Genomic DNA, 27,609 nt, shown 5'->3' on the forward strand with positions numbered 1-27,609 from the left:
TCTTGCTTTTTTCAGATATAAAACATCTTTCTAAGATTCTGTACTTCTTCCTGGAGCTCTGCACATTTGAATTAGCTTAATTACAGTATAGTGACTAAGAGCACGGACTTAGAAGTCAAACTTCCTGCTTCAAATCTTGGCTGTGCCACTAGGTAGCTGTGTGACTTTGGGCAAATTACCTAACATCTCTGTGCTTCAGTTTCCACATTTTAAAGCAGGGGTCATAGTGATATTAAACCTTTATAGGGTTGTTGGGATTATTAAATGGGAAAATATTTTAAATACTTGTCCCCAGCATATAGTATGTGTGATATAATTATTATTAGAAATAATTTCTTCAAAGTCTGTCTTTCCTGCTGAACTGAATGCACAGTAAGGGCAGACTGCTTCAGTTTTGTTTACTATTAATTGATTATTTGAGCCTTTTGCAATACCTCCAAATAGGCTTATAGACCAACCCCCCTTTTTTGTTTAAAAATTGTTTTTATTTGCTTATCTACACGTGAACTTTGGGTTTGAATCCTTAATCCTTGAAAAAGGATTAAGATGACTACCATTTCATTAGCTTTTTGGGTTTTACTTTAAAGGTTAAGTGAGTTTGAGGAAGGAGGGAGCTGGAACTCACAGGAAAGGCTGCAGCACTTAGTGGCTACCAAGAGTTCATTTCTGGAAGCCTTTTGCTTTACCTAAGGAGACCTGGTGGCACAGCAGTTAAGTGCCTAGCTGCTAACTGAAAGATTGGCAGTTGGAAACCACCACCTGCTCTATGGGAGAAAGATGTGGCAATCTGCTTCTCTAAAGATTGCAGTCTAGAAGACTCTATGGGGTGGTTCTACTCTGTTTTATAGGGTTGCTATACATTGGAATTGACTCCAGGGCAACGGATTTTTGCTTTACCTGGGAAAATCCTGAGCTCTACATGGGAAAGAAACTTGTGAATTTGCCTTTAGGAGCTGCTGTTTGTCAGGGTTATCTTAACGCTGGGAAAAAAAAAAAAAGGAAAGGGGAGGAGAAATGGCAGACAGGAGATGATGACATCAGCAGGAAATTAATATCAAGTTACAAAAGCCAGAGGATCCAGTTTTCACTTGCTCAGCCAACAAGTTTTGAGTGCTCTTCCCGCGCAAATGGGAGCTTCCTGGAAACTGGAAACACATGGAGGACCTGAATTCCAATTTCCCTGAGTGCTATCAACCTCCAGAGGATCGGTGAGACTTGATCTAAAGGTATGTAATATCTTTTCCTCGCTTGGGTCTCACACCCCAGCCTTTTCCTTTGCTTCACGTCATAGAAACTTGCAAAAGCTAGTTGCCAGCAATGGCATTGTTTCTGCCTGGTTTTATCTGCCGTGCCAGGGAAAAAGAAAGTAAAAGTAAAAAAAGAAAAAAAACAGGGGGGCTCCAACACAGCTTTTTATTGTCAGGAATATGCTAGTCCACAAAGTTTGGCCAACTCAGTAAAGCTAAGGGTCAGAATCTTCAGGAAAATACAATGTACTACTTATTAGAATAGGAAAATGTCTGCAAGAAACCAATCATTTGACCTCAGGGATACTTGAAGGGAAGAACCCATGATAATCCCACAAAAAATAGCTCCCCCCCCACAACAAAAGTAATAACTGTTCATTGCACAAAATTTGAGTGGAAGCCAAGAAGAAAATTTATGTTAAAAAAAATTTTTTTTTATTTTTTATTTTATTTTTTTTTTAATATTTATACTGGAGCCCTGGTGGTGCAGTGGTTAAGAGATCAGCTGCTAACCAAAATGTCGGCGGCTTGAATCCACCGGCCATTCTTGGAAACCCTGTGGAACAGCTGTACTCTGTCCTATAGGGTCACTATGAGTTGGAATCGACTGGATGGCAGTGGGTTTGGTTTGGTTTTTGGACAGTTATACCAAGGAGGAGCCCTGGTGGTACAGTGGTTAAGTGCTCAGCTGCTGAAAGGTGGGCGGTTTGAACTCATCAGCTGCTCCAGGGGAGAAAGATGTGGCAGCCTGCTTCTGTAAAGATTTACAGCCTTGGAAACCCTATGGGGTAGTTTTACTCTGTCCTACAGGGTTGCTGTGAGTCAGAGTCAACTTCACCGGAATGGGTTTGGTTCGGTTTTTGTTTGTAGTTAAACCACCTAGGTTTTTTTTTTTAACCACCTAGCTATTCTTGCTATCGATGTTTTGTTTCTGCCATGTTCTTCCTTTCGAAAGTAATTTCCTGTTTCTAAAAACAGCCAAGTCATGCACAGTGAATATATACCTCAAGGCCTTATGGAATGAATAACATTACAGTGAAAAGTTTTATCGATGCATTGTTCCTCTAATTAGAACAAAATTTAGTGTAGATACCCAAAAGCAAAGACGAGAAGGCAAGGAGGGAAAGGGAAGCTAGATAGATGGTAGCAGTACAAACAAAATGGAGATAATGAGAATGCCGACACATTCTAAAAATTGTAACCAATGACATGGAATAATTTGCATAAAACTTATTAAAGGGGAACCGAATTTGCTGTGTAAACTTTCACCTAATACACAATAAAATATTATTAAAAAAAAAAATTTACCGATCTTCAATTGTAACTTGCTACTTCCCTGATAAAGTCCATAATTGTGAGTATGGTCTGTGAGTTCTGTGTGGCCTTTGCAACAAATTATCAAATGCAGGCAAGAAGAAAAGAGTGTCGTGGGAGTGGGAGGGACGGCTGGTGTCAGAGTTGATAACAAGGGTTGGAAGGTGAAGTATGTCCCACCTGTACCTCACAGGAATCAAGCTTTGGGCTGATGGTGCTGGTCTTGATTCTTCCCGTCCCTCCCCCCAAGTTAGAAGAGAAGGTGTGACTCCACCATTTTACAATTGTACATGTAGAAACTGTTGGATTGGCACTATTGAATTGGCACATGTAGAAATTGCATGTTTTGCTGTGTATATTCTCCACAATAACAAAAATAAAAAAAATTTTTTTTTAATGAATTTTTTTTTTTTTTTAGGGAAGACCATAGTTTATTAACGGGTCAGGTGGAAACACTGATGGGTAATTTGTAACTTCCTGCACTGATCTGAGCAACTTTGTCTAAAACTACCCTTTCCTTTTGGGGTCTGCAATTATGGCTTCTGTGTCTGTGACATAAAGACCTGCTCATGGTTAGCCATTTAAAGTTAAAGATGTAACGAATAGCCCTCAGGGTCCCTCATTATCTTCGGGTTGGTTGATGCTTCAGAAGAATAAACCTCCATGTTGCCTTATTTCTAAAATTTAAAACATAAATCCAAACATTATTCCTGCTATTAGGCAGAAATGAATTTGGGCCTGTGAGCTCCAGCCGGACTACCAGGCCTCAGCGATATCAGACTCTGTCCTCTTCCTTCTTGACTAGTACCACAGGGGACATTTTATTTGGGAGAAATCAGGGTAAATTGAATTCTGATAAAAACTCCCTCCCCACCTCCTGAAGAGTAACATACCAATTGTGTTGGGGTGGAATTTTCTAGGCTGTTGGTATTTTAAGTAACCTTGCAGGAATTTCTTTTTTTCTTTTTTAGCACTTCCAGTAAAGTCTAATGCCAGGAACAGAGGTAGCCAGGATTGGAGGAGGGGCTAGGGAGTTGGGGTGCCGTGTGTCCTCACTCTAGAACTCCTTGCTCCAGTTCTGTCTTTCCCAAGCTGGCTATGACATCTCAAGGTCAAGGTCTGGATACCAGTTTGGAGGAAAATCGTAGGATGGATTTTCGCCGGAAGCTTCTGAAGATTAATGAATGCCTGGGGGCCAAAGATGTGGAGGCCCTAAAGTTTCTCTGCCGAGACTGGCTCTCCCCCAAGAAGCTGGAGAAGTCCGGCTCAGCCTTGGAGATTTTTGAGCAGCTCCTGGCAGAGGAGCAGCTGAGTGAGGAAGACCCTTTCCTCCTGGCGGAGCTCCTCTTCATCATCAGGCAGAAGTCACTGCTGCGGCACCTCCGGTACAGCAAAGAACAAGTGCAGAGCTCGCTGCCCGCCCAGAGGAGGGTCCCTCTGTTCAGGTAAGGAGGTGTCTGTGGTCAGGACAGGAGGATTTTCCATCTCCCCTCCTACTTCATCCTGGAAGCATCCAGTGTTCATTCACACCTTAGGCTTTGAAAGGCAACTGGGATTAAGATCTTTTTTTTTTGTATCTACCTCCTTGATTGATAAAGTGATTCAAAACGAGGAGATTTCTCAGCTAAAGAAATGAAAGGTTGGGAGGTGAACTCTGGGCCTGGAGGAGCTTCTTCCCTTTGTTTTGAAGCAAGGTTTTTCTGAAATAATCCTCTGCTATTGTTGGAAACCCTGGTGGCACAGTGGTTAAGTGCTATGGCTGCTAGCCAAAAGGTCGGCAGTTCAAATCCACTAGGTGCTCCTTGGAAACTCTGTGGGGCAGTTCTACTCTGTCCTATAGGGTCGCTATGAGTTGAAATCCACTAGATGGCAATGGGTTTGTGTTTTTTTCTACCGTTGTTGTTGTGGAGCCCTGGTGGTGCAGTGTTACGAGCTCAGGCTGCTAAACAAAAGGTTGGCAGTTTGAATCCACCAGCCACTCTTTGGAAACACATGGGGGTAGTTCTACTCTGTCCTATAAGGTTGCTATGAATTGGAATCAACTCAAAAGCAATGGGTTTGGTTTTTGTTGTTAGTTGCTGTCGAGTCGATTCCGACTCCTGGCAGCCCAATGTGTACAAAGTTGAAGTGCTCTGTAGGGTTTTCAAGGCTGTGACCTTTCAGAAGCAGATCGCCAGGCTTGTCTCTCAAAGCACCTTTGGGTGGATTTGAGCCACAACCTTTCAGCTAGTAGTTGAGTGCTTAACTTTTTGCACCACCCAGGGACTCACTTCCCTTTGTTTTGCTTCTCACTATCAGGTGAAGCTCACCTCAGCCCACCTCAGCCTAGCAAAGCCTGTTGCTTTTCTTGTTTACTATCCTCTACCCTGCCAGATGGAGTCCCTGGGTGGTTGCTAACTGATTGGTTGGCATTTGGAGTCCACCCAGAAGTGCCTCATAAGAAAAGCCTGGCAATCTACTCCAGAAAAATCAGCCACTGAAATTCTATGGAGCACAGTTCTACTCTGGCACACGTGGGGTCTCCATGACTCAAAACTGACTTGATGGCAACTGTTTGGTTTACACTCTCACACAGTTCTTCCTCTAGTGATTCATTGGTGTTTCTAATTTTCATCCAGGGTTATTGAGAAGAGAGTAATGCATACTTGGAGCCAAATAAGCAATATGAAAAAGATGTGCTTCTGGAGTAGGGAGGAAAATCATTCATGTGATGTCCAGTTATAGATTTTTTTCTTTCTGTATTTTTTTTAATTTTTATTGTGCTTTAAGTGAAAGTTTGCAAATCAAGTCAGTCTCTCATTCAAAAATTTATATACACCTTGCTATATACTCCTAGTTGCTCTCCCACTAATAAGACAGCACACTTCTTCCCTCCATTCTCTTTTCATGTCCATTCGGCCAGCTTCTGACCCCCTCTGCCCTCTCATCTCCCCTCCAGACAGGAGATGCCCACATAGCCTCATGTGTCTACTTGATCCAAGAAGCTCACTCTACACCAGTATCATTTTCTATCCCGTAGTCCAGTCCAATCCCTGTCTGAAGAGTTGGCTTTGGGAATGGTTCCTGTCTTGGACTAACAGAAGGTCTGGGGACCATGAGCCCTGGGGTCCTTCTAGTCTTAGTCAGACCATTAAGTCTGGTCTTTTTATGAGAATTTGGGGTCTGCATCCCACTGCTCTTCTGCTCCCTCAGGGGTTCTCTGTTGTGTTCCCTGTCAGGGCAGTTATCGCTTGTAGCCAGGCACCATCTAGTTCTTCTGGTCTCAGGCTGATGTAGTGTCTGGTTTATGTGGCCCTTTCTTTCTCTTGGGCTCATAATTACCTTGTATGTTTGGTGTTCTTCAGTTATAGATTTTTAAAATACATTTTTGGGTAGAATGAACCCAGTGAAGTAAAATATAGGCATTTCTGCCCCCCACCTCAAAAGAAAACCTCATTGCTGTTGAGCCGGGTCCGACTCGTAACAATTCTATAGGACAGAGTAGAACTGCCTCAGAATTTCCAAGACTGTAATCTTTTTATTTTTATTGTGCTTTAAGTGAAAGTTAACAAATCAAGTCAGTGTCTCATACAAAAATTTATATATACCCTTGCTCTGTACTCCTAGTTGCTCTCCCTCTAACGAGACAGCATACTCCTTCACTCCACCCTGTATTCCCTGTGTCCATTCAGCCAGGTTCTGTCCTCCCCTGCCTTCTCATCTCCCCTCCAGCCGGGAGCTGCCCACACAGTCTCAGTTGTCTACTTGCGCCAAGAAGCTCCCTCCTCACCAGTATCATTTTCTATCTTATAGTCCAGTCCAATCCGTGTCTGAAGAGTTGGCTTTGGGAATGCTTCCAGTTTCAGGCTAACAGAAGGTCTGGGGACCATGGCCTCCGGGGTCCCTCCAGTCCCAGGCTGACCATTGAGTCTGGTCTTTTTATGAGAATTTGGGGTCTGCATCCCACTGCTCTCCATCAGGGATTCTCTGTTTTGTTCCCCATCAGGGCAGTCATCGGTTGTAGCTGGATACCGTCTAGTTCTTCTGGTCTCAGGCTGTGTAGTCTCTGATTCATGTGGCCCTTTCTGTCTTTTGGGTGCATAATTACCTTGTGTCTTTGGTGTTCTTCATTCTCCTTTGCTCGAGGTGGGCTGAGACGAACTGATGCATCTTAGATGGCCGCTTGCTAGCATTTAAGACCCCAGATGCCACTCTCCAAAGTGGGATGAAGAATGTTTTCTTAATGGATTTTATTATGCCAATTGACCTAGATGTCCCCTGAAACCATAGTTCCCGGACCCCCGCCTCTGCTACTCTGGGCTTCGAAGCATTCAGTTTATTCAGGAAACTTCTTTGCTTTTGGTTTAGTCCAGTTGTGCTGACCTCTCCTGAATTGTTCGTTGTCTTTCCTTGCACCAAAAATAGTTCTTGTCAACTATCTAATTAGTGAATACCCCTCTCCCTCTCTCCCTCCCCACTCTCATAACCATCAAAGAATATTTTCTTCTGTGTTTAAACTATTTCTTGAGTTCTTACAGTAGTGGTCTCATACAATATTTGTCCTTTTGCACCTGACTAATTTTCACTCAGCATAATGCCTTCCAGATTCCTCCATGTTATGAAATGTTTCATGGATTCATCATCGTTCTTTATCAATGCATAATATTCCATTGTGTTAATATACCATAATTTACTTATCCATTCTTCTGTTGATGGTCCCCTTGGTTGCTTCCATCTTTTTGCTATTGTAAACAGTACTGCAATGAACATGGCTGTGCATATATCTGTTTGGGTGAAGGCTCTTATTTATCTAGGATATATTCCAAGGAGTGGGATTGCTGGATTGTATGGTAGTTCTATTTCTAGCTTTTTAAGAAAGCACCAAATCGATTTCCAAAGTGGCTGTACCATTTTACATTCCTATCAGCAGTGTATAAGTGTTCCAGTCTCTCCATAACCTCTCCAACATTTATTATTATGAGTTTTTTGGATTAATGCCAGCCTTGTTGGAGTGAGATGGAATCTCATTGTAGTTTTTATTTGCATTTCTCTAATGGCTAATGACTGTGAGCATTTCCTCAGGTATCTGTTAGCTGCCTGAATATCTTCTTTGGTGAAGTGTCTGTTCATATCCTTTGCCCATTTTCTAATTGGGTTATTTGTCTTTTTGTAGTTGAGTTTTTGCAGTATCATGTAGATTTTAGAGATCAGATGCTGATGGGAAATGTCATAGCTAAAAAGTTTTCCCCAGTCCATAGGTAATCTTTTTATTCTTTTGGTGAAGTCTTTGGATAAGCATAGGAGTTTAATTTTTAGGAGCTCCCAGTTATCTGGTTTCTCTTCTGCATTGTTAGTAATGTTTTGTGTACTGTTTATGCCATGTATTAGGGCTCCTAGCGTTGTCTTTATTTTCTCTTCCATGATCTTTTTCATTTTAGATTTTATATTTCAGCCTTTGATCCATTTTGAGTTAGCTTTTTGCATAGTGTCACGTATGGGCCTTGTTTCATTTTTTTGCAGATGGATATCCAGTTATGCCAGCACCATTTGTTAAAGAGACCGTCTTTTCCCTATGTAACTGACTTAGGGCCTTTGTCAAATATCAGCTGCTCGTATGTGGACGGATTTATGTCTGGATTCTCAATTCTGTTCCATTGGTCTATGTATCTGTTGTTGTACCAGTACCAGGCTGTTTTAGCTACTGTGACAGTATAATAGGTTATAAAATCAGGTAGAGTGAAGCCTCCCACTTTGTTCTGCCTTTTCAGTAATGCTTTGCTTATCCGGGACCTCTTTCCCTTCCATATGAAGTTGGTGATTTGTTTCTCCATCTCATTAAAAAGTGTTAGAATTTGGATCAGAATTGCATTGTATCTATAGATCGTTTTAGGTAGAATAGACGTTTTCACAATGTTGAGTCTTCCTATCCATGAGCAAGGTATGTTTTTCCACTTATGTATGTCTCTTTTTTTTTCCTTGCTGTGCTGTCTTGTAGTTTCCTTTGTATAGGTCTTTTATGTCCCTGGTTAGATTTATCCCTAAGTGTTTTATCTTCTTGGGGCTATTGTAAATGGTATCGATTTGGTAATTTCCTCTTCAATGTTCTCTTTGTTGGTGTAGAAAAATCCAACTGATTTTTGTGTTTCTCTTGTATCCTGATACTCTGCTGAACTCTTCTATTAGTTTCAGTAGTTTTCTTGAGGATTCTTTAGGGTTTTCTGTCTATAAGATCATGTCATCTGCAGATATATACTTTTACTTCTTCCTTACCATTCTGGATGCCTGTTATTTCTTTATCTAGCCTAATTCCTCTGGCTAGGACCTCCAACACAATGTTGAATAAGAGTGGTGATAAAGGGCATCCTTGTCTGGTTCCTGATCTCAAGGGGAATGCTTTCAGACTCTGTCCATTTAGGATGATGTTTGCTGTTGGCTTTATATAAATGCCATTTATTATGTTGAGGAATTTTCCTTTTACTTCTCTTTTTCTGAGAGTTTTTATCATGAATGGGTGTTGAACTTTGTCAAATGCCTTTTCTGCATCAATTGATAAAATCATGTGGTTCTTGTCTTTTGTTTTATTTATATGATGGATTACATTAATTGTTTTTCTAATGTCGAACCATCCCTGCATACCTGGCATGAATCCCACTTGGTCATGGTGAATTATTTTTTTGATATGTTGTTGAATTCTATTGGCTAGAATTTTATTGAGGATTTTTTGCATCTAAGTTAATGAGGGATATAGGCCAAGACTGTAATCTTTACAGAAGCAGACTGCCATATTTTTCTCCCATGAAGTGGGTGGTGGGTTTGAACTGCCAACCTTTTGGTTAGCAGCTAAGCTCGTAACCACTGCACCAGCACCAGGCTCCTTCATTTTGCCCAAAGAGGTGAAATATAGGCATTGAGCCTATGATGGGTCAGATCTTAGGTAACACTGTTTTACATTGTTCTCTGATGTAATGCCTGCTTCAGAGAGTCTCAAGAGGAGGAGCCTTGGAAGAGTATAATGGCCCTTGTGATTAAAACGTTTCAGGCCTTAGCACTGGAAACAGCTCCCAGAACCTGAGCTATACCTGGGTCTGTGACAGAAATAATGAATTCTGGAAATTCTCTTTTCCACTCCAGTGGTTAAGCAGCTGAGGCATGGTCACTGGTCGGCAGGGGTGTTTATGTATGAGTGAAATATTCAGTTCTCCTGATTGTTGATTGATATGAATGTCCAGAGGGTGGGGTGGTTCCCCGCCTGTTTCAGCAGTACAGTTTATATTGGGTGGTCTCAGGTCCTTTCTTTTGAGGGCTGCAGAGTAAGCCTGAATTTCTAGAATGAAGTGAGGAGATGGGAGGGAGTACTGAAACGGTGTTTTAGGCCTCCCAATTTTCTATCACATTTTTTTTAATGTGATAGAAAATGATGCTAGAGTTGGAATCAGAATGGCTGCCACTCCTGCTTACTGTGTTAATTTAAGTAAGACACTCAGAAGCTCAGACTTTTAGTTTTTAAATCTGTAAAGCGGAATTAATGTCTACTCGTAGGGTAGAGCCCTGGTGAGGCAGTGATTAAGCTTTGGGCTGCTAATCAAAAGGTTGGCAGTTCAAATCCACCAGTTGCTCCTTGGAAAACCTATGGGCAGTTCTACTCTGTCCTATAGTGTCACTATAGGTCAGAATTGACTTGATAGCATGGGTTTGGTTTTTTAGGTTTTTTTTACTTACAGGGTTGGGATCATTCAAATGTCAAATAATGTTTGTAAAAGCACATAGTGCTTTTACTGTGATGTCCTCTAAGAGTGTGAGATTTTTTTGTCATTTTGTGTGTATTCTTAGAAACCTGCTCTATGAACTGTCAGAAGACCTCGACTCTGAGAACTTAAGGAGCATGATCTTCCTTCTGCCAAACGTGTTTCCAAAAACTGAGATGGTAAGTGGGTCATATCGAATGAGTTCTATGTGAGCACTGCCTTCATGGGGGCCCTTTACTGGGAACTGGAAGGGTACTGGGAAGGGTTTTCAGGAAGGCTTTTCTTCAGGAGGCTGTTATCATACAGTATGGTTAGGAATGCCAACTTTAGTGTCAGATGGGCCTGGATTCGATCCTGGGTCTGCTGCTAATGTCCTGACATGGGGCAAGTTATTGTACCTTTCTGAGTCTCTGCTTTCTCATATGTTAAATTGTGGAAAATCAGACTTCTTCCTCCTTCCTGCTGGGAGAATTAGAGGAAATAATGTGCTAAAGCACTAACCCAGAGCCTGTATTTGGCACGTAATATCTGCTCAGTCTGGAGTCTCTGGGCGGTGTGACAGTTAACATGCTTGCCTGCTCTCTGAAAGTTTGGTGGTTTCAGTTCACCCAGGGGTACCTCGGAAGAAAGACCTGGTGGTCTATTTCTAAAAAATCAGCAATTGAAAACCCTATGGAGCACAGTTTTACTCTGACACACATGAGGTTGCCATGAGCCAAAATCATCTTGATGGCAACTGGCTTAACTACACAGTAAAGGCTAACTATTATTGGGGTCCTCTGTGTTTTATGATATAGGAATGTGTGGGGCACAACAAGGAGAGGAGGAACAACGGCAGAGTGGGAATTATTTATTCATCATCTACATTAGGTGAGGTTTCTGAGGAGGCCTGTGGTGTCCTTTTTAGTGGACTTTGCACTGTCTGTATTTCAGGGGTTCTGTGAAAATCAAATGAGACGAAAAGGTACTTTAAATAACAATAATGTTTTTAATATTAATATACTTGCTGTCTGCCAATATTATTGTTATAATAGTTACATTTAAGGGCAGGAAAGTAGCTGCATGTCTCTCTTTCAGGCCTCAAAGTTTTATGTATTTTCTTTTAACTCTAATAAGAACTTGTGACAAACAAGGCAGTTAATCTGGGAAGGGGGCAATGTTCAATTTTACCCTATAATATTATCTTGATTGTGTTATTTAATTGATAATTTTATTATATTTTAAATTATGTAGTATTTCATAATCCAAAAGAATACATGTAACATACATACAGGTTATGAAATATAGTAATAAAATGAGCAGCTATGAACTTATGAATGAGAACATTCCCAGTGTTCTTGAGCCTATACAATAGTCCTCCCATATCACATTCCTCCCAGACCAACTGGTAGTATTGACGAATATCTTCTTTTGTTTGTTTATTTTTTTAATCATGGAAGTCATGAATCAGAATGGACTGGATGGCAACCGGGTTTGGTTTTGTTTTTTAATCACAGAGGAACAGGAAGCTGTTTTACATGGAGTAAGTTAAAGGAAGACTGTGTCAGTAAGGAGGACTGTGTCAGTAATTCATTAAACGTTTTTCCTGGTGTCAGGCCGGTAGAACTGAGCAGGTTAATTATCTATTTCTGGCCACAGCCTGTGAGTCATTATTTTCCCTTTTCAGAGCCTCAGAGAATTCTGCCTTTGTGTTCTTTTAAGCTGTCACCGCAACTCCACCCTTTGGGGTTCCTATCTCCCCAAGATGGGCCGTGGGCTCCTTGGAGGTGGGGACTAAGTCTTACTCATCATTGTAGTCCCAAAACCTTGAAGAATCTGTCACAAAATGGTGCTCTGTAAGTTTAAAGGAATGTGGGAGCGAGTGGGATGGTGCAATCTTCCCCTTCTCTTTCTGAACAACTCCCTGAAGCCTTCTTTGTTTGTGACTTTACAATGAGTAACTGGGGGGGTTAACAGGAAGAACTAAATCACAACAATGGGGATGTGCGGAGATACACTTCTAATATTCTTCTAGTTGTTGCCCCTTCTCAGAGTCTCCTCATTTTCTTCCTTAGATGGTCCCAGAAAGTTCTGATGCCCTTTCTTTTTTTTTTTTTGACAATTTTTTCTTTTCTTCTTACGTTTTTATTGTCAAAAAACTCCAAAAACTCAGGTACAGAAAGTGACACAAGACAAACATATACTTTAATGAATTATAAGGCTTGAAACCACCACCCAGATCAAGAAAGTGAATTTTAACTGCCACTCCAGAAAGCTCTCCATTTGCTCCATCCTAATTTTTAATCACAGCCCCTCCCCTCCCCCTAGACCTGAGCCCTGACCTGACTTTTATAGCGGTCACTTGTGTTGTTGCTTTATGATTTTATTACCTAAATGTGCCTCTTTAGACCACAAGTTTAGTCTTGCTCAGCCTTTTCCTTTAGGTCTCTCTTGATCGGTAGGTTAAATTTTCTTCCCCCAATCACTTCTTTTTTCTTAAAATCTATTAATTTAAGAACCAGGGTACTTGACCTGTAGGGTTTCTCACAGTGAAGCCTAAGGGTCCAAGATTTGCTGGAGAGTTAAAAATATCAAGGGGCTTTGTAAATAATTTTTAATAATTATTAAGATATCTGAGAACATTCTGATTCTGCCAGTAAATTTCAGGGCTCACCTTTGCATTAGTGTAAAGCAATTACAGGCTAAAGTAACAGCATTTCATCTTAAATGCAGAATTTTCTCAACATTGGAGGACATTCCTGTAGTTTGAGAAGCCCTCTAAGTGATTCTAATAACATTTGCTCCCAACTTGGGCCGTTTGCTCACAAATTTTCCAGTCTCTGAGTTTATAAATAAAACCAGACCACTTTTTTCTAAAATAATATTTTATTATTTCTGTGAAAGTTTACACAGCAAATTGGGTTCACATTTGACAATTTCTACACAAATTGTTGAGTGACATCAGTTACATTTTTCACAATGTGTCAGCATTTTCTAATTGCACTCTGGTTTTTTCTTTTCCAATACTGTACTTTCCCTGCCCCCTTATCTTCTCATCTTTGCTTTAGAGTGATTGTTGACCATTTGGTCTTATATAGATGGTTTCTTAATGGAGTACCACATTCACAGGTAATATCCTTTATTTTGTGTGCCAGTCTGTTATTTCACTAAAAGCTGACCTTGGGATAGCTTTGGTTCAAGTTTAAAGAGTATCTCAGGGCGATAGTCTCAGGGAGTCCTTCGTCCAGTCTCAACTGGTACTGTAAATCTAGACTTTTTAAGCATTTGAATTCTGTTCTGCATTTTTCTCCCATTCTATCAGGGTCCATCTATTGTGGCTCTGATCAGAACGGTTGGTAGTGGTAGCCGGAAACCATCTAGTTCTTCTGGTCGCAGGGTAGGTGAGACTATGGCTTATGTAGGCTATTAGCCGTGTAGGCTAGTTTCTTCTCTGAGATTTTGGTTTCCTTCTTTCTGTTTTGCTCCTGATGAGTAGAGACCAATAGTAGTATCTTGGATGGCTGCTTACAAGCTTTTAAGATCCCAGATACTTACCTCACTAGGATGAAGAACATGAACTTGATGAACTATATTATGCGAATTGACTGAGTTGCCTCATGAGACTAAGGTCCTAAACCTTCAGACCCAGGAAGCCATTCTCTCAAGGTGCTTGGTTATGTCTGAGAGAAGTACCTGTAACTGTGTCTTCTATGACTATATATGTCATAGTCAAGCTGTATGTACTGGAAGTATATGGAGATACTTCTACCTGTGCACACATATGTACTCACCAGTACCTACTCATAGGAATGTGTGCCTATACACCTACATTTGTAACCATACACTCATTTTTTTTGAAAATCAGAACACTTTTTATTGTTGCATCTCTTCCCATGCTATGAACACAAGTCCTTACTCTCTGAAGATCATGGGATAGGGGGGTGAAGGGAAGGGGGCATTTGTTAAAGAGGTCTCTGATATGCTCAACACCAAGCAGTGGTTTTCTACTAAGAAAAGCCGGGGAATGAGTCTCTTTCTCTTTTGTTTCCACACAAACCTAGCCCTCAGCTTGAAGTCATTGTGGCCACAGGAGCATTTTTATGGTCAGTAACATAGGGTGACATCAGTTGGAATCAACTTGACGGCAACTAACAATGACAGCATACCAAACGTTTCTCCCCCAGCTAAATTAGTTTTCAAATGGTCACTCTCAAGTACCCAATGATTTTGTATGTTTTTTTCACTCAGTGCAACAAGAAAACGAGAAGCCTCTGTGTTTAGCTGTGGCATAGGACTGTGGTATTACCTGGTCACATTCAGGAAAACTTCACTTCCTTTTTTGGATTTAAGTGATCTCGGATTTACTCTACAGGAGATCTAACTCTTCAGTGTAGCTGAGATAATAATCCAGGCTGATTTCTACTGGACTTTGTGACCAGACCAGCCTTCTGAATTGTGTACAGTACAATTTCTAAGCAATCCAGATGAGTTTTTGTACCAGGCTTAATAAGGTTGCATTATTGGAAACTGCAATTGCAATAGCAAGAGATTTCATCACAGAAATAAATTATGTACCAGCTATTGGAGGAGGGTCTGAACACCCCTCAGCCAAAAAGGAAGAGTCCTGACTTCATATGGTCTCTCAAGGGGGACAAAAATGACCTTTGTAAAGTACTCTGGGCTCTCTCATTATGACAGCTTGCATACAAACTTGCAGCAGGGATAGTTGCTAGAAGTTCGAGAGACATCCCGAGAGACCGAAAGAACTGTCAGGAAACCTGTTCTTGGTGTCATAATCAACACAGAATCTTGAGTGAAAAGAAAACCACACCCAAATCTGCTAGCTTTTTAGCAAAGAAGCAAAACAAAACAAAACAAAAAAACCTTTCAGATACTTCCTGCTGATATTTGCCAGGGTGGTGTACTTAAACTAGAGCAATGTAAAGTATGTGTGTGTGTGTGTATGAAAGGTGTCATTTACTAAAAATCTAATATAATTTTTACTAAGTATAACAAATTTTCATCATTGCTTCAGGAATCATATCTTAGTTCCTTTTCTTCCTTTGGTAGATTGCTACCAAGACAACAGCTTCTTTTTTATAACACCAACAACAAAAGACCAAAAAAAAAAAAAAAAAAGGAAGAAGACAGGAGTTTCTGTTTTGAAGTTCACAGAGAGCTCACTTGCACATAACCTGCTGCAGAAGCAGGCTTCCAACCTGTTCATTCTGGTTCGAACCCTTGCTGAGAATTTGCATTTCCACTCCAGATATACTGAATCAGATTCTACATTTTAGACTAGAAGAACTAGATGATGCCCGGCCACCAGTACTGATCACTTTAATCAGGATCATAATAGAAGGTCCTGGGTAGAATGGATAGAAAATGTAGAACAAAATTTAAAAAAAAAAGAGACCAGACTTAACTGGTCTGAAAGTCACTAAGACACTGGAGGAACCCCTGAGACTATTGCCCTAAGACAACCTCCTAACTTCAAACTATGGACACTCCCAGAGGCCTTGTTTCAAGCAAATAACAGACAGGGCTATAAAATAAACAATAACATCTATGAAGAATGTGCTTCTTAGAACAATCGGCTTTAGGAGACCAAAAGGGCAACATCTACCCAAAACAAAAGAAGAGAAGATAGGCAGAGACAGGGAAAGTGGGCAAATGGACACAGGGAACCTAAGGAGGAAATGGGGAGACTGCTGACACATTGAGGGGACTGCAGCCAAGGTCATGAAACAATTTGTGTAAGAATCATTGATTGGAAAATCAATTTGCTATGTAAACATTCACCTAAAGTACAGTAAGTTTTTTTTTTTTTTTTAAAAGAACCTATAGTATAACAAGACCCCGGGTGATTTACTAGTGGTTCTCAGAATTGGTCCCTAACCAGCAGCATTAGCATCGCCAGGGAATTTGTTAGAAATGCAAATTCGCAGCAAGGATTCAAACCTGGGACGAACTGGTTTGAAGCCCTGTGCTGCATCTTGCTAGGTGGATTCCCTTTGACCCTTTTGCCTGGTTTATCACCTCTGGATGAATCTTGCTTCATTCCCTCCTCTCTCCTACTTTATTCTCTTGCCAGGCTATTGGTGTGCTGGGGCTGCAGGTGGGGACACCCATATTCCTTTGCCTTCTTGGTCCTCTCATCTGTTCCCAGAATTTCTTAAAAATTTTTTCTCTCTCTTTTGGTCAGGTAAGGACAGAAATCAGCTAAGACTTTATAACTCTGGCCTTTCCCTTGGTTGTTGGCATTTTGGGTGCGTTGTTTAAAGGAGCTCTGGTGGTACAGTGGTTAAAATGCTCGGCTGCTAACTGAAAGGCTGGCAGTTCGAACCCACCATCCAGTCCAAGGGAGAAAGGTGAGACGGTCTGCTTCCATAAAGATTAAAAAAAAAACCAAACTCGTTGCCGTTGAGTTACAGCCTTGGAAATCCTATGGGGCAGTTCTATTCTGTCCTGTAGGGTCACTATGAGTCACAATCTACTCAATGCAATGGGCTTTTTTTGAATGCACATACACCCACATTCCCCCCCACCGCCCCCCACAGTTACATAGCTGGAGAATATTTCTGGTAGGATACTGGGTATCTGGTAACAGTGGTGGCTTCCAGGGAGAGGAACTGATGGTTAGGAGTCGGAGATGAGAGAGAGAGACTAATTATTTTATACCTTCTTGCACTTCTTGAATTTTGTATCATGGTATGAATTCTCTGTTGAATGAATGAATGATGAGTGAAAAAGAAAAAGGCTTTGAGGTTTCAAATTCCAGCAGCCTCTGATTTGCTTACCACATTCATGTGGCTCTAGTACAGATTCCAAATGAGCACCACTTGGTCTCTTAAATAGTTGAGCCAGTTCACCTTAGTCACAGAGTAGTGACATCCTCTCCCCACTCACCATGAGAACAAAAGTTTGAGAAGCTGTGGGTGTCCGCTTTAGTCCCCAGCTCTTGCTCACTGGCATATAATTCCAAACGAGTGTTGAAACTATGCTTCACATTTTCTCTCTTTAAGGAGAATATCTGCTTTGAAAACAGTAAGTGCTTTCTGCATGTGGCACCTGATCTTTTCAATGTGTGAGAACTTCTGAGCAAGGTCGCCGGCTTAGCCACTGAATTTTTGGGGCACAGGCTAATTCTATCACCATTTTTAAGGCATGAAGAACCCAGGAGAGCTCAATCAGAAGAATTATGCATTCTGAGAATATGAAAGCCCCGTGACTTTCCTCTCAGCTAACACAATCATGACAGCACGGTGCTGGTGCATAGCCAAGTACTATATACTTGTGTCTGGTATTCACATAGACTGTACAGATTCGTCAATGGCTTTTCGTCCATACCGTTAAACTCCTTGAGGGCAGATGCTATACCTTATTCATCAATACAAAACTGGGTACAGAGTACCCATGCAAGTAATATGTATTGAATGATGGCTAACAAGTAGTCAAGTAAATGTGACTCCATTGATTTTCTTGCAGACCTCTCTAAGTTTCCTGGCACATCTAGAGAAACAAGATCTAATAGGTGAGGATAATCTGACGACACTGGAGGACCTCTGCAAAACTGTTGCACCTAACCTTCTGAAAAAGATAGAGAAATATAAAACAGAGAAAAGTAAGTAGCTTATACTTGCTTGCACCAGACCTTGGGAATTCTTAAGCCAATTGGCCATGTACGATGTTTACTCATCACTCTGAGACTACTGTCTTAGGAAAGCCAGAAATGTCCCTCATTGTTTCATTCAACGCATATTTACTGAATGCAAACAGTGCCAGGCACTGTTTTAGGAGCTGAGGGTACAGAACAAAGCTTCTGCCCTTTTGGAGCTTATGTTCTAGTGGGGGAACATAGCTTTAGACAAATGTGTTCTTCTAATTCTTATGTGTATTGAGAATATATGAAATTATTTTGAATGAAATAACATAAAAAAAAGGACGCAGGTTAAAGTGGTTAAGAGTGGGGTCTCTGGAGTCAGACAGCCAGAGTTCCATTGATTAGTGGTGCAGTCACCCTTTCCTTAGCTTTTCTATGCCTCGCTTTCCTGATCCGTAAAGTGGGGATAATAATAGTATCTACCTTATGGATTTTTTTTGAGGATTCAATGAGATAATTCCTGTAAGATGCATGTCTGGCCTGAAATAAGTGTTTAGTAAATGTTGCTATCATGAATATGTTCGCTGGAGAGGAAAGTCATGGGGGCTTTCATATTCTCAGAAATTACTATCAGAGAAGAACTCTATTTTCCTGTTTTTTTTTTTTCTTTCCCCAGTCTGTCTTGTTAAGGAAGTATTGGTGTGGTATTGTGTAGAGGTAGTAAATAGCACAGTGCAGTGATCAAACCTGGTTGCCTGGCTGCATGATGATAAAGTCCATTTCTCCAACAGTTAAACAAGAGGTAAAAATAAAAGTTCATGAATATATTCATGAAGCTTTTATGCCACACCCACACTTTAGTTCAGTGAGTCAATTTAGCCAGCACATTTATTTGGTTAAAAACAAAACTAGTCAAAATGAAACTTCTAAGAATTCATTTAGCACAAAATGAGGAAGAAAATATCCTGTTGTTAAACTAATAAAATATCAAACAGTAACTAAAGCAGTGAATAAATGCGTAATTTAAGCAGAAATGGTAAAAAATAAAAACAGCCCTACTTACCATCGAGTTATCAAGTGAGAAAGAATGAGCAGGAAATTGATGTGGAAAGAATATTTGGAATCCTCACTTGAACTCTGAGATTTATTTTTTTGGATCACACTGTGGTTTTCCTTCAATCGAGTATTCCATACAAATAGACATAGGGCAGATGGCCATATTATTGGATATTTGAACTCTGGAGAAGTCACCCTAGTTTCTGTGCCTCAGTGAGTCTTGAGGACTGAGTTTTATATCAGAAGAATTTTAATTTTGATTTTTCATTTCTACAACCTACCTGCTGTGTGATCTCTTACTGAGTATCAATCATTGTTTATATTATTTTTTATTTTATTTTATTTTTTGCATTATTAATATTTTCATATTAACTCTTCATAGTCCTGAGGGTTTGGGCCTAATTCTGCCTCTTAGAATGAAGGACTAAAGAACTGTAAAGATAGTAGGTATGTAAATTTTAGACTTTTCTGTAATTAGTGTTATCCAAAGTCCAAGTGGAGCCCTGGTGGCACAGTGGTTAACAGTTTGGCTGCTAAACAAAAGGCTGGCAATTTGAATCCACCTGCCACTCTTTGGAAACCCTATAGGGCAGTTCTACTCTGTCCTATAGGGTTGCTAGGAGCTGGAATTGACTCAAAGGCAACGGGTTAAAGTCCAAGTACACTGTATTTGATTAGCACACCAGCTCTATTTAAGGAACATCTGGCTAATGCTATGTGTTTTCTTGAACCCTGGTATTTGCTTTATATTTAATTTTTTTTTCTTAAAAATGATATATGCTAGGGTGGGAGAGGGTTTTTTACTGATTAATTAGTAGCTAAGAACTGCTTTGGGTGAAGGGAGGGACAATACTCAATACATGGAAGGTCAGCTCAACTGGACTAGACCAAAAGCAAAGAAGTTTCTGGGATAAACTGAATGCTTCAAAGGTCAGCGGAGCAAGGGCGGGGGTTTGGGGACCATGCTTTAAGGGGACTTCTAAGTCAATTGGCAAAATAATTCTATTATGAAAACATTCTGCATCCCACTTTGAAATGTGGCGTCTGGGGTCTTAAATGCTAACAAGCGGCCAACTAAGATGCATCAATTGGTCTCAACCCACCTGGATCAAAGGAGAATGAAGAACACCAAGGTCACACGATAACTAAGAGCCCAAGAGACAGAAAGGGCCACATGAACCAGAGACCTACATCATCCTGAGACCAGAAGAACTAGTTGGAGCCCGGCCACAATCGATGACTGCCCAGACAGGGAGCACAACAGAGAACCCCTGAGGGAGCAGGAGATCAGTGGGATGCAGACCCCAAATTCTCATAAAAAGACCATACTTAATGGTCCGACTGAGACTAGAGGAATCCCGGTGGTCATGGTCCCCAAACCTTCTTTTGGCACAGGACAGGAACCATTCCCGAAGACAACTCATCAGACCTGGAAGGGACTGGACAGTGGGTAGGAGAGAGATGCTGATGAAGAGTGAGCTAATTATATCAGGTGGACACTTGAGACTGTGTTGGCATCTCCTGTCTGGAGGGGGGATGGGAGGATAGAGAGAGTTGGAAGCTGGCAAAATTGTCACGAAAGGAGAGACTGAAAGGGCTGACTCATTAGGGGGAGAGCAAGTGGGAGTACGGAGTAAGGTGTATATAAACTTATATGTGACAGTCTGACTTGATTTGTAAACATTCACTTGAAGCTCAATAAAAGTTAATGAAAAAAAAAAAAAGCTTGCAAGCAGGCATCCAAGGTACAACAGTTGGTCTCTATTTGTCTGGAGCAAGAGAAGAAGAAGGAGAGTCAGGAATAGGAGGAGGAAATGGAATGTGTGACTAATTGCCTCCATGAACAACTGCCTCCACTGCCACAAGGCCAGAACTGGATGGTGACTGCCTACCACTACTAAATATTTTTGTCACAGATTCTCTAGAAGAATCGAGATCAAAGGGAAGAAAATGTAGAACAGAAATGCAATTCTCATGGAATCCAGATTTTCTGGAGCCAAGGAGGCTAAATGAATTGCTGAAACTATTGTCATGAGATAATCTTTAAAATGTTAAACCTTAAACCCAAAATATTCCCTGAAATCATCTTAAAATCAAACAATAGTTTAGCTTAACTAGTAAAGAATGACTGTCTTGAGCATTGTGCTCTTTTAAGATCTATCTATGTGGGATCAAATTGACCACAACAACTCAAAAGATAGAAAGGAAATAATACTGAGTTTATGTTAAAAAAAACATTTGGGGGAAAAACAACTTGGAAAGGAGGGTGAGAGTGGTTGCACAACTCATAAAATGTAATCAATGTTACTGAATTGTGCATGTAGGAATTGTCGAATTGGTATGTGTTCCACTGTGTATATTCAACAACAAAAATAAAATTATTTTAAAAATGTAAAAATATGAAAAGCATTAAAAATTTATATTCTTACTATGAAAAAAATGATATATGCTAATTATAATAAAATTCAATAGAAATTTAAATAATGAAAGCAATACAGAATGTATATTGCTTTTCCACATGACCAGCCCATTTTCCAGAGGCAACCACTGTTTGGAGGATATTCTTTTTTTTTGGTTGTTGTTTTAGTACTTTAATGTTCTTCACCTATTCAACATAAAATACTGACAATGGATGAACAAAAGTGGAAAAGACTCTTGAGCAAAGATTCTTCCGGAACTCACCGCATCACTCTGGCCAAACACAATAAAGAAAACAGTTACGTGAATAAAGGGTAAGGGAGTTTAACAGAGATTTTTAGTTTGAAGGCATTATTAAAAAACAAACAAGAAACCAACTGAACAACCTTCCCTTCTAGCTAATGAAAAGAGAATAAGAGCAGAGTACAGAACTTCTAAATCTCATTTCTCTGAAGCAGCTTATGAAAAGGGTGCAGCTATTGCTAATGTAATGCACGATGCTAAGGATTCTGATAAATTCTAAAAGTCTCTACGTGTCACCGAGAGCCACATTCCTAGAAACATAAATGCATAGAGATATAAACTATATGGTATTAAAAACAGACCTTGCTATATAAAATATAGTATGCCATTTTTATCTCTTTATGAGAGTAAGAGTATAAAGAAAGACCTACAGTTTGCCCTTTGCCTAGAAGTCCCAAATGTCACCAAATGGTCAATCTTAATGACTGCTGAACCCAGGAGACCCCACTGCTGTCATTTTGAAGAAGATCTAGACTCAGTGCCTAGTGGGTCCCACCCACTATCCATATTGTGAGTTTGTGTGTCTCCAGAAATAATTTACTGCAATTTGCATAATTCAGTCCACAGGCCAGTTTGAATACTGAGATCGAGCTAGAAAAAGTAGCAGCAAAGACAAAATAAGCTTGAATTAGTTAGAAAAGTAACAGGTAGATTTAAAAACAATGCTTCCAGTTGAAGTCGGAGGTGAAGTGGCTGTTAAGTCCCACCAGCTCTGCAGAGCTCTCGATGTTTTGCTGTTGTTCTTTGAAAAAAGAATCTATATCAAGCACGTTTATTTGAGAAAAATACTGTTTGTTAATTTTTGGGGGTAGCTATTACCTCGTCATTTTGAATTTCAGACACTGATGACAAACTATACATTGGTCAGGATGTGTTCAGCACCGATGCATCTCCAAAACATTTCTCATGAAGGCTTCCAGCATCTGAACATCTTCAATGGTGACACTGTTATACAGAGAGGCATGGATCCCTGCCACAGGCCTATGCCCTTTCAAGGACATCACTTTGTGTTCAAGAGCTTTACTGAGAAATCTTTTTTCTAGAGCATTATCTCCTTTAGTGTTGCCAATGTGGAATGGAATATTCATCTTGCTTCTATTCTGGGGCTCCACTGGACATACATAGAATCCTTGAGAGTTATCAATGATGTCATAAACCATTTGAGATTTGACGGAGCCAAGCTGCTCCATGACTATTGCACTGCCATAGTTCTTAATCCACTCCAGGACCAGGCCCATGACACAGATGCTGAAGCACGGCGGTGTGTTGTAAAAGGAGTTGTTTCTGGCTCGCACTTTGTATTCCAGGACAGAGGGGCATTCCTAGAGAGCAAACTCCAGTAGGTCATCATGAATGATCACCACCGTGACCCCAGCAGAGTCAATGTTCTTCTGAGTACCAGTGAAAATCACACCAAATGTAGAAACACCCACTGGCTTGGATAAGAAGTTTGAGGCCATGTCACAAACCAACACTGCTCCTTTGACACCGGGTATAAAATTGAACTCCACTCCATGCGTGGAGCCCCGGTGGTGCAGTGGTTAAGAGCTCAGGCTGCTAACCAAAAGGTTGGCAGTTCGAATCTACCAGCTGCTCCTTGGAAACCCTATGGGGCAGTTCTACTCTGGCCAGTAGAGTGGCTATGGGTTGGAATCAACTTGATAGCAACAGGTTTGGCTTTTATATATTTGTTTTTATAAAATTGAACTCCATTCCATGCACAGTCTCGTTTGTGCAGTGAAACACGTAAGAGGCCTCTGAGTTGAGCTTCCAGGTACTTGGAACCTCAAGCTTAAGCTTGGGTGGAGGATGTTTACAGTCCCAAACTTCTTAGCTTCTTCTGTGGCCTTAGCTGACCAAGCTCCTGTCACCACGTATACTGCTCATCTTCTGCTTTCAGGCCAGTCAGGATTAAGGGGATGGCACTGAACTGGCCAGACCCACATTGGAGGATATTCTTCTACACAGAAACAGTTATGTGTGTGTGTGTGTTGTTGTTAGGTGCTGACAAGTTGGTTTCAACTCATAGCCACCCTATGTATGACAGAACAAAACACTGCCAGGTCTTGTACCATCCACACAATCGTTGCTATGTTTGAGCCTATTGTTGCATCCACTGTGTCAGTCCATCTTGTTGAGGGTCTTCCTCTTTTTTGCTGATCCTGTGTTTTAACAAGCATGATGTCCTTCTCCAGGGACTGATCCCTCCTGCTGACATCTCCAAAGTACAAGGGATAAAGTCCCGTCATCCTTGCTTCTAAGGAGCATTCTGTCTGTACTTTTTCCAAGACAGATTTGTTTGTTCTTCTGGCAGTCCATGGTATATTCAATATTCTTCACCAACACCATAATTCAAAGGCATCAACTCTTCTTTGGTTTTCCTTACTCATTGTCCAGCTTTCCTATGCCTATGAGACGATTGAAAATACTATGGCTTGGGTTAGGTGCGCTGTAGTCCTCAAAGTGATATCGTTGCTTTTTAACACTTTAAAGAAGTCTTTTGCAGCAGATTTACCCAATGCAATATGCTATTTGATTTCTTGACTGCTGCTTCCAAAGGCATTGATTATGGATCCAAGTAAAGTGAAATCCTTGACAACTTCAATATTTTCTCCATTTATCGTGATGTTTCTTGTTGGTCTAGTTGTGAGGATTTTTGTTTTCTTTATGTTGATGTGTAATCCATACTGAAGGCTGTGGTCATATTTGGAGTGCTTTCCAACCTGAGAGACTCATCCATCAGCGCTGTATCAGACAATATTCTTCAGCAATTCATAAGGTTTTCTCCGGTCAATTTTTTAATCGCCAAGCCCTTCTTCCTAGTCTGTCTTAGTCTAGAAGCTTCGCTGAAACCTGTCCATCACAGGTGACCCTGCTGGTATTTGAAATATCAGCGGCATAACTTCCAGCGTCACAACAACACACAAGCCACCATAGGATGACGAACTGATAGATGATCGGTGGGTGTGTGTGTGCATATATATGCATATGTATATATATCCTTTTTTTTTTTTTTTTTTACTAAAATAGCCCTAATCATATTCTATAACTTGCTTTTTTCCCATCTAATATATATGGCATTTTTTTCATGTATATAATGCAGATGTAACTCATTCTTACTAATGGTTTCATAGAGATCCATTTTATGGATATCACATATTTATAATCACCACTTTTGAATATATATATATTTTTCTTTCTCTGCTTTCTCTTTTTTTGCTATTATAGTCAGATTCTGATTTTTATCTTGAGGTAATGCTTTTGGAATCTCTACTTGGCAATTTTCTAGCACATTAAGCATGATAAGTTTTTTAAAATAATTTTTATTGTGCTTTAAGTGAAAGTTTACAAATCAAGTCAGTCTCTCACACAAAAACCCATATACACCTTGCCACACACTCCCAATTACTATGGGATCCATTTACTATGGATCCTACCTCTATTCAGAAACAGCCTGCTCTCTCCCTCCACTCTCTTTTCGTGTCCTTTTTGCCAGCTTCTAACCCCCTCCACCCTCTCATCTCCCCTCCAGGCAGGAGATGCCAACCTAGTCTCAAGTGTCCACCTGATCCAAGAAGCTCACTAAGCACCATAAGTTTTGAAATAGCTAGTAGGTACATAATATTTAATGAAGTATATAGTAACTTTAAGGAACTAATAAAAATACAAATATAAAATAACAAAAACATAAAATTAATAACAAATGAAATAAGATACAATAACAATAGGAATAATTTATAAGTAGACATTTTTGTTCTGGGTATATATGTGGTCCTCCAAAAGCAAAAAAAAAAAAAAAAAAAAATCAAATACCATTAAAAATCTATAGGCCCCCTTAAAATAATTTCTTTTAATGACTGCTTTTTGGTGATTGGTTATCTTGGATTGCTACTAGTCAGAAGGTGATCTTTGTTTTCCTGTGATTTTATTTCCAGTCTCCCAGTTACACAAGGAAACTGAGGCATTGCATCAAGGAGAAGAAGAGCTGCCTTCCCGTTTGGGCAATATGCAGGTCCATGGAGCCTCACAGGTAGGTTTTGTATGCTGGTAAATGTTTAACAATGGGCTCCACCCCACTCCCTAGGAAAAAAAAGGAAAAGAAAGGAAGGAAGGAGGAAAGAAGCCCTGATTTGCGGTGTTTGCTGATTTCTATGGTGTAAATATTCCCACTGTGGCTGTCATTAGTTAGACTGAGCTGACTCCAGTATACCACTTTGAAGTGATTCTTCTGCTCTTATCTGTGGGATGCCATCAGGGCCAGATGCATGAACATGCAACCTGTACAGTGGCACAGGGCCCTGTGCTTCACTTAATGCTCTGTTGTCACCCTTTTGAAATTCTAAATAATGTATGAATAAGAGCCCCACATTTTTATCTTGTATGGAGCCCTACAAATTATGTAGCTGGTTCACTCCAGAGGGCCAGAACTGGGTTCCCTGTGGTGCCCCGCTAGGAAAGGGTGGGATGGAGGGAAGACATAGGGAAAATTTGCAGTCTGTCCCTTACAACGTGGTTATGATCTTTGCGAGACACATGGCAGTCTTCCCTGAAAACAGTCTAAAGAAGACTGAGTGTGGCCAGTCTGTGGGTCATTCATTCATTCATTTGTTCCTCTCTGACACAAAGATTTGGGGGTGTCAACAGAGGATGCACATCCTCAGGGAAAGAGAGGCAGACAGACCCTAAATCTTAGTCCTAGTCCCTGTTCCTACTGATTCCATCAGCCCAAGGGAGGAGAAAAATCAAGGAAACTTGTGGCCTGGAGATGCTATATCTTTTATGCCCTCAGTCCCAGAGGACTCACACAACTGCTTTCACAGCCAGCTGGACAAAACCAGAGCAGGATTCTAGACTCTGAAGGCTTGTGAAAAGAAAGGCAGGAAGTCTTTTGGAAAGTGAAACTGAACTTCCTTTGCATTTGTTTCCTCAGAGGTGGAGAATTCTGGTATTGGGCAGCTCTAGGAGTGAGGGTACTGTAGCTATGGCCTGGCTTGAAGACAGGTCACCCTCCTGCAGCCAGAGGCCTGGGGAGATCCAGCATGGGCAGTGTCCGCAGTGACTTGGGTGACTTGGCAGGTACACTCATAAAGTGTCCACAGTGCTGGCAACCACGCATCAAGTGGTAGGGTCAGCTCCTTCCCTGACCACCTTGGCCATGTCCCCATTGACTTTCGGTTGCAAGGCTAAGGGCAGGGGGCAGGGTGGGAAGAATGCAGAAAAGACGAGGGTACTAAAGAATTTGTATTTTGTATTTTAATTATGTAAAACATCTGTGAAGGTCCAAGTAAAAACTATAAATACAGGACACTCAGAGAAGTCTGGATTGCATCCTGATTCCCTGTTCCTCCCTCCTTCCCCCCACTGACTACGATTTTTATTAGTTTCTTGATGAATTCTTCCATTGTTACATTTGAAAAAAAAAAAAAAACTCCCCTTTATTACAAAAGAGGTAGCATGCTAAAATACCCTTCTTCACTTTGCTGCTTCTGAAAGATCCTGAAGATCGCTCCATCTAAGTATGTACGGTTTGTCCTCTGCATCCTGCTCCACCATCTCGGTGTACCAGAGTTTTCCAGCCACTTGCTATTGGTGGATATTACAGTTATTTCCTCTTTAGTTATTCCAAGTAATGTTGCAATGAATAAATGCCCTTGTGCATTGTTGGGCTGTGTTTTTGCTAGTGTGTCTTAGTGTACCCTCCCCTCTAGAAGGTGAGAGTTGGTTCTTTTCCTATCTCCTGCCAATGGCCTTTCCTATGGTGGGGGATTAAGTGTCCACCCTTCTTTGTGTCAAGCTGAGATTTTCACCCTTGTCCTAACTTTATGAATTTCCTGCATTTCCCATTTCTTCAACAGAAGGAGCCCTGGCAAAATGAGCATGAAAGAAGGAGTAATGGTAGGTGTTTCTAGTACACTTTTTATAACTCAGATCAGTATGGCAGGGATAGGTATATTTGATATATACC

General features: G+C 40.7%; 1 protein-coding gene and 1 pseudogene across 8 annotated transcripts in view; one reads left to right on the forward strand and one right to left on the reverse strand.

The window, feature by feature from the left end:
* The first annotated feature begins 643 nt into the window (after positions 1-643).
* The window catches only part of CASP10 (caspase 10), a 109,694-nt gene continuing 82,728 nt past the window's right edge, over positions 644-27,609 (forward strand). For 3 of the 8 annotated variants that reach the window (XR_007517923.1, XR_007517924.1, XM_049887810.1), the window contains exons 1-6: positions 658-1,226; positions 3,533-4,006; positions 10,371-10,464; positions 17,753-17,888; positions 25,580-25,674; positions 27,500-27,539. Coding sequence is in view for 6 of the 8 variants with exons in the window: in XM_049887810.1 (XP_049743767.1) it covers positions 3,660-4,006; positions 10,371-10,464; positions 17,753-17,888; positions 25,580-25,674; positions 27,500-27,539 (712 nt within the window). In the remaining 2 variants the exon portion in view is untranslated. Of the gene's footprint in view, positions 1,227-3,532; positions 4,007-10,370; positions 10,465-17,752; positions 17,889-25,579; positions 25,675-27,499; positions 27,540-27,609 lie in introns of all 8 variants that reach the window. The other 5 variants (XM_049887813.1, XM_049887812.1, XM_049887814.1 and 2 more) reach the window with 4 other exon arrangements.
* On the reverse strand, positions 22,520-24,786 carry LOC126077889 (phosphoserine aminotransferase-like; annotated as a pseudogene).

The sequence above is a fragment of the Elephas maximus genome, chromosome 6 (genome assembly GCF_024166365.1).
Source record: "Elephas maximus indicus isolate mEleMax1 chromosome 6, mEleMax1 primary haplotype, whole genome shotgun sequence".
NCBI lineage: Eukaryota > Metazoa > Chordata > Mammalia > Proboscidea > Elephantidae > Elephas > Elephas maximus.